The 7,659-nt window shown below is 37.1% G+C and overlaps 1 protein-coding gene across 1 annotated transcript; it reads left to right on the top strand.

The window, feature by feature from the left end:
• Window positions 1-1,087: 1,087 nt before the first annotated feature.
• On the top strand, window positions 1,088-7,615 carry LOC127776255 (MADS-box transcription factor 5). The gene is made up of 8 exons (XM_052302622.1): window positions 1,088-1,503; window positions 4,238-4,322; window positions 5,264-5,325; window positions 5,398-5,497; window positions 5,722-5,763; window positions 5,866-5,907; window positions 6,701-6,828; window positions 7,374-7,615. Exons 1-8 carry the CDS (start codon window positions 1,319-1,321, stop codon window positions 7,405-7,407), a joined length of 678 nt encoding a protein of 225 aa, XP_052158582.1. The 5' UTR covers window positions 1,088-1,318; the 3' UTR covers window positions 7,408-7,615.
• The last annotated feature ends 44 nt before the right edge of the window (window positions 7,616-7,659 follow it).

Below are 7,659 nucleotides of genomic sequence, written 5' to 3'. Positions count from 1 at the left end.
CTCGAGAGCCCAGTGAGCCGTCGACACGTGCCCCCTACGTTACCCCACTGCTCAGCACACAGCAGCGAGGAGCACGTAGCCGAGTCACTGACATGTGGGCCGCTCGACCGCTGGGTCCCACGCAGCCCTGAGATGGTAGCCGGCGACCAATCGCGGGCGTCGCCAACACGCTGCCTTTTCTCAATGCATGGCGTGGGCCCCACCAGGGGCCATTTTTCTCTCTTTAAAAAGGAGAAAAGCAACCAGAGTTGAGACTTCCGAGCGCGAGACCCAACATCTATCCCTGGGCCCGCCCAAAATCCATTTCCAGGTAGTTGTAGCCAAAGAATCAAGGATACTCCGATCGTTTGAGTGGAAATAATAACTCCTACATGTAAAATTAATTAAGGCCTCTATTTGTATGAAAAACATAAAAAAAGGATTTTTAATCTTATTGAAAAAAAATCCTAAGGATAACTTCGAATAAATGATTAAATCTTAACATTTTCTTTGAAATTCATATGGAACAAACAATGCTATAGAGACTTTGGAGGAATTAAAGTTATTAAGAGCTCTAACCTTTTAAAAAATTACCAATGAGTCTATATCACTCATTCAATTCCTACGTTTTTCAAATGGTCTACATACTCAAATGGTTGTTCTTGTATTTTTTTTCTCTCTTTTGCAATTACAATGGACCTGTTCGCAACTTTTGCAATTTGTCTATGTTTTTTTATGTTTAGCAGCTGCGCTGCTGCAGCTGAAAAAAAAACATTGTGACGATTGGCTGCAACACAGTGGAAATGAGTGCAGCTGAACAGAGCCAATATCTTCAAAATCTTGTTTTTTTCATCTTCCATTTTTCAATCATTTATTTTAAAGGAGCCCTTAATTAATGGTTAAGAAATTTTATATCTTGCATTTTAAAGGATAATGCTGATAATCAAATAGACTACGGTGAAAAAAACTTTAAAACTAAATGTAAGATTAAATTTCACACTTAAATTTTACTAGCTACGGCTGATAATTAAGCTAACAACTTACTGTGACTGACTTGGTCATAGGGAGAGAGAGAGACACACACACAGAAAAGAGAGAGAGAAAAGAAGGCAAGGAGCACTCCGGCCAGCACAGCCGATGGTACGAGAGCATGGCTAGCTAGCCGAGCTACTTAGCTACTACATCCATGATCCATCCATCCCCAACAAACGGAGCAAGACTGCAAGGGAGAGGGAGAGAGAGGGAAGCTTGCAGGCTGCAGCTAACTAGCTAGGCAAGGAGAGAGAGGAGATAGATCAAGAAGAGATTTTGAGACCGAGAGAGAGCTAGAGAGAGATCGATGGGGCGAGGGAAGGTAGAGCTGAAGCGGATCGAGAACAAGATAAGCCGGCAGGTGACGTTCGCGAAGAGGAGGAACGGGCTGCTGAAGAAGGCGTACGAGCTGTCCGTGCTCTGCGACGCCGAGGTCGCCCTCATCATCTTCTCCACCCGCGGCCGCCTCTTCGAGTTCTCCACCTCCTCCTGGTACTAATTAATAATTCTCTCTTGCAAGCTCTCGCCTCTTGCAGAGAATTCATATATATCTCGCCCTAATTCTAATGCAAAGTTAGTTAATTTGGCTAGTTTTCTCGTTATGAGTTTTTGAAGCTCCTTGTGATTTCTGGGCTTGCTACTGCCCACCTAGATACCATGTTCTAATAAATCATCAGTCGGTGTGTTTAATTAACATCTCACGTTTGTCCAGGAAGTTCTTACACCCAGTCTTTTTCCTGCTGCCTTGTTTGTGTTTAAAACATATATATACCAGTATTTCGTTTGTATTTGTTGGAATTTTTACCAATCTTTATCAAAGATCCTGTTTTTAGTTAATTTTTACCACCTCGTGATCATAGACATGCTCATAGCTGATTAACTAACATGTTCCTGTTGCTGTTTTGGTTAAAGAAAGAGAGAGATAGGACAGCCGTTTTAGTCACCTGCCGGTTGCCGATCTGTGTGTGTTTGCCTTCTACTAATTCCTCTTTACGGTTTGCAGTTGCCATAGAGACTAGTCTGTCAACAGAATCGAGCATGCAATCTCTCCATGTCAGCGTCAAAAAAAAAATTTCTCTCCATGTTTGCTTTCATTTGTAGGCTAGAGCTGCATGCTAGATATCTCTAAGCTGATCTCTTCCATGCTTGTCTCTCTCTTTCATTAGTGCATGCAATTTTCAGAGTGAAGTGGATGAGACCCCTCCAGATCTGCACAAGAACATGGCATATACTACTAGTACGCATATTGCATCTTAATTCTCATATTGCACAAGCACATATACTACTCCCTCCGTCCCAAAAAAAAAAGGCAAACCCTGGTTTCCGTGTCCAACGTTTGACCGTCCGTCTTATTTGAAAAAATTATGAAAAAAATTAAAAAGACAAGTCACGCATAAAATATTAATCATATTTTATCATCTAACAATAATGAAAATACGAATTATAAAAAAATTTCATATAAAACAGACAGTCAAAATTAGACACGGAAACCCATAGTTTGACTTTTTTTTAGAGGGAGGGAGTAGGCTGCAGCGACTTTTCCAATGTCAAGTTATTTTTGTCAGATCTTAATTAGGAGCATCTTTTCTCCGTGATCGATCTGTCCCAAGTTGGGAGGGTTTCTTGCTCTGGTTTTACTGTTCCATTGGGAACTACAAGATAGGCCGGGGTTGTTCTTGGGTTCTACTGTTCCATTGAGTCTCTCTCTCTCTCTCTCTCTCTCTCTCTAGCTAGGTAATTTCTCTCTCTGCGTCTTGTCAAATGTCAAGCTAGCATGTTCGGGGCTGTACTAGTGTGCATGCGACTGCAGCTGCAGAAGCAGGAAGAAAAGTAGTAATGCAGCAGCAGGAGGAAAAGTCGTAGGAGTACTCGTGGAGATAAGCATCTCTGTATCGATCGTCTCGTCGGTTGTTATCCTCCTAGTTGTACTCCTATGCGAAAGATCGAATTGATTTCTAGCTAGGCGTGGCCGGACACACACCCAAGTTAATTCACTGCATTTGTAATTTCATACTCCTATGCGATTCATAATTTCACATGCGATGATGCGAATAGATTGATTTGATCATTTGAACATTGTCATATCGTATGCAAACAACTTATCGTGCGAGAGGCGTGCGTGTCGATTGCCAAAAATTTCTGTCAGCGCACAGTACAGGCTAGCTAGTCTGGAACGAGGTTGTGTCGATTTACAAGGCACAGTTACTAGCTAGCCTACCGCTAGGGTATGTAGTAGGAGTACTTGTGTACCAAGGATCTCTTTAGATCCAAAGTTTGATCCAAACTTCAGTCCTTTTCCATCACATCAACCTGTCATACACACACAACTTTTCAGTCACATCATTTCCAATTTCAACCAAAATACAAACTTTATGCTAAACTAAACACAGCCCAAGAGTTTGGATTGGTTGAATTTTCCAAGCTCCTGGTCACAATGTACTCCCTCCTTTTCCCTCCCCAAAAAATATACTCCTTCTATCCAGTATCCACAAAGAAATAATGTAACTCTAGCATTTAAAAGACAAATTAGCAAGAAGTAAAATGATTGGGAGTGAAATTGTGGTTGGGGGTAAAAAAGGGATCATAATTTGAATGAGGGGGTGGTTGTAGGGAAAAATAGTACTGCACTCCTTTAGAATTGCACTTATTTTGAAACAAAATCTGAATGTTAATTACAATTGTTTTTTTCTAAAAAAACAGAGGAGTACAATTTTCTAATAATTTAACACAAATCAATCAAATATATACATGTTTGTAAGTGATCGTGTTTATAGCTCCAAACAGGGTTTGAAATTTCGTCTCGAAATTTCGGAAGTTTCGCCCCCACCGAAATGCTCATATCTCGCCCGAAACTTTCGGTTTTTTGGAAATTTTTGTGAATTTGGTAAAATTTTATTCAAATCCATTCAAAATCAGTCAAAATTTCAAAAAAATTCGTACGGAAAAAATCCAAAATTTCGGTTATATCGCCCACCTGAGGTAGAAATCCTTCTTTCGAAATTTAAAACCCTGGCTCCAAACTTTGGGTGCGCTGTGCACATACCCTAGAAAATATAACTGATATATGCTCCATTAATTATGAAAGGCAAAATAAACTGATCATACATATGTAGGAAAATCAGGTTGTATATACATGCATTTAAACAACAAAGTATAATATAACAACTCTAACTGATACTACATTGAAAATAGTTTTGTGGTCCACTGATTTTCTTTTTTGTAACAGTATGTACAAGACACTGGAGCGATACCGCAGTTGCAACTACAACCTTAACTCATGTGAAGCATCTGCTGCACTGGAAACTGAACTAGTAACCATCTGATTCTGAATATGATTGCTGCATATGCAATTCGATCACCTGTAATAAACTATGGTTCTTTAAACCTTTTCAAAGAATTGAACTTAATTTGGTTATTAGTTGAAACATGATCAGGATCTATGTGGCCGAGCATATTTATAGATCTAATGAATCATCTCTATCTGTGCAGCAACTGCTGCTAGCTGTTAATAAAGGAGAATCAGGCTTGTTTTGGATATAAGTTATGTAATTAACACAGTCTGGTATACGTTGTGGTAGGGGCTACAATTATTGTTTACAAGGAAATATCGATGTGTACACTGCCAGACATAATATTTAATAAAACGTATGTGATGTCTTAAAATTTTGCATAATTCTCATGTTCGTGCATGATAGATGTATAATATGCTAGACATGATAGGTTAATTGATGTATATTTTAAACAGACTTGTCTTTAAAATTACATTTTAAAAGTACATTCTGCGCAGGGTATATTCCCCTTTTGAACTGCAGCTATATATGTATATATCGAGGACGAAACAAGTATTATCCATGCATGCATGCTACATATCTACTCCATCTGTTCCATATTATAAGACTTTTTAGCATTGCCCATATTCATATAGATGTTAATGAATCTAAACTTATTTATGTGTCTAGATTCATTAACATCTATATGAATGTGAATAATGCTAGAAAGTCTTATAATATGAAACGGAGGAAGTAACAAATAAGTTATGTTGTCAACTAACACAACAATTAGCAATATGCAGTATGTATATACTTCATGATATGCCATTACCATTTTAAGTTTTGTCTATTAATTAATTAATTAATTTCTCATGTCCAATTTAATTAGTTCTATGCCAGGCATATTCCAACTCATCAACTTTTACATAGTAATCATGATTTTTTTCAATTAATATTTGGCTGCTAATTTGGCATTCATATAGAGCAATTACCAAGAGTACTTAAAGTTAAAGACAAGAGTTGAGTTCCTACAAACAACTCAGAGGTATGCACGTGGGATCTTCTCAGAAAGCTTTTCTACATGTTACACACATGGACTAACTCTGATCTTATGCAGAAATCTTCTTGGAGAGGACTTGGTTCCACTTAGCTTGAAGGAGCTCGAGCAACTTGAGAACCAGATCGAGAGATCCCTCATGAATATCAGGTCATCAAAGGTAATTACATAGTGAAATGAATCATATTAATTTCGATACATATTTAGCTTGATTCCCGCTTGACACAGTACTTTATACATCATATACACCATCTTATATGTTATATATTACCTATGCTCTGTTTTTTTTTTTTTTTGGTTTTGTTACGCAAGTATTACATGAAACATCAAATTTTAACTTGATCAAACTTTGCTGGTAAATCATTTGTATGTACATTTTTACAGAATCAACAGTTGCTTGATCAAGTATTTGAGCTCAAACGTAAGGTAATCCGTGTGTGTGTGCTGTCTTTGTTTGATTGGGTACGTTTTCGTTAATCTTTTGACTACTATCTAGTCCCCAGAAATAATAACTGATAAGTTTTGCAGGAACAACAACTTCAAGATGCTAATAAAGACTTAAAAAGGAAGGTAATATATACAGATTAGTATATACTCCATATGTGATAAAACTCCAAACGTTAATTATATTACTCTCTCTCCGGAGCTGCTAGCTTGAGCATGAGTATGTTACATAATTTCCATGTGCCTACGATCGAGTCATATCCTACATGTACAAACACATAGAAAAAAGATGTGATAATTTTTTTTTGAGGGAAACTATTTGTAGCTTCAATAAGAATGAACAATAAATTTCTCTTAGCATATACTCCATCCATCCCCAAATATAACAACTTCTCCACCTAAATTATCTTCTCAACATTTTCCGATTTAATTTCCTTACTTCCTTAATACCCATATCCAACCCTAAAAATTCTTATATTTTGTGACAGAGGTATTATTTAATACATCAAATGTATTTATGAGGTAGAAAATCCAACTAATAAATTAAGAAACTAATTACTCTTTTCTCGAACTAGCTCCGATTGCTGTCGATCTGAAGGCTCACATGAGCGCAATATAATAATCCTTTGCTGCTCGGTTACACGTTATTTATCTAAAGAAATATAGACGGTGCAATCAAATTAATAATGGCCTTGCTCAAATTCAGTGGTATTGTGAATCCCCATAGCTGTTAATTTGATATTAATATACTAGTCCTAATAATATTCTTAAATTTTCAAGGCAAAGGGATGTGTAGTGTTCTTAAAAATTCATGGTTAAATATTGAAGTGATCTGAATCATTTCGGTTGTTTGTGTATATACTTAAAAAGGGAATTGCAGTTCTTTCAGCTTAACTATAAATCTTTTTTATTGCAACAGATACAAGAAACTAGTGGAGAAAATATGCTTCATATATCTTGCCAAGATGTAGGGCCCAGTGGCCATGCTAGTGAAGATAACCAAGAGTTTCTCCATCGTGCAATTTGTGACCCTTCCCTGCATATAGGGTAATTTGTATAGTTCAGCTCATACAAGTTATGATCTAATTTGTTATTGACCAACTATCTAAATCAATATTCACTAATTAATCAAAGTTCAATGTGAGCTACATATGTTTCGCTTCCTATATTGTGGGGGCAAAAGGAGACAAGGCACTATTATAAATTAGTAGTACTAGCTAGCTTCAAGTTTAACTCAGAGTTTAATGAACTAAATTTGGCAAGTTAAAAAAAAAAGTAGTTCGTCATACTGTTAGGGACTGAAGAACGATGATGTGTACTAAAACTTTGTCCAGAACTTTAAAAAGCATTTTCTTTTTAGTTGGAGCTTGTTAGATACTTAACATAAATATATGTGTTAATTTATGTTGGAGTTTGTTGGAGAAAGGCCCTGGGTCTTTCCGGCTAGCAACGCAAGCTGCGAACTAGCCGGTCCGGGTTTGAGCCTCACCCCCTCCTTAATTCAAAATCAATCTACTCCTTCCTAGATTGGTCCCATTTTTTTTATTTTAAATATATGTGTTAATTTCGTCGTCATTTCCCTCTCCATGCAGGTATCAAGCTTACATGGATCACCTCAACCAATGAATGAATTGCTTATCACATTAATGGACATCTCCTATGTTGGATGTGGTGTTTGACGTAATGCTCTCTTTTACATGCGGGTTTTACCTTAAGTGTGCGCGCTAAATTTAGTGCGTTTGTTTATGCTCTTTTGAACTGAACAAAGGAATGATCCCGGTTTGATTGATGAATGCTGCAAGAACATAATCTATATGTTAGTCTGAATTCAGTATGTAATGAAGTTGTTTTGTTACTAACTAATAAATACGAAGTAAA

This window comes from Oryza glaberrima, chromosome 6 (genome assembly GCF_000147395.1).
Source record: "Oryza glaberrima chromosome 6, OglaRS2, whole genome shotgun sequence".
NCBI classification, from domain to species: Eukaryota; Viridiplantae; Streptophyta; class Magnoliopsida; order Poales; family Poaceae; genus Oryza; species Oryza glaberrima.
The sequence above is the reverse complement of the archived record's forward strand: the minus strand, read 5'-3'. Positions and strand labels throughout refer to the sequence as shown.

What these genes read in the sequence shown, in the direction of transcription:
- LOC127776255 (XM_052302622.1), top strand. Translation starts at nt 1,319, where the DNA reads ATGGGGCGAGGGAAGGTAGAGCTGAAGCGGATCGAGAACAAGATAAGC. An exon ending in GAGTTCTCCACCTCCTCCTG is followed by an intron (nt 1,504 to 4,237) that starts GTACTAATTAAT and finishes TTTTTGTAACAG; the next exon opens with TATGTACAAGACACTGGAGC. An exon ending in ATAAAGACTTAAAAAGGAAG is followed by an intron (nt 5,908 to 6,700) that starts GTAATATATACA and finishes TTATTGCAACAG; the next exon opens with ATACAAGAAACTAGTGGAGA.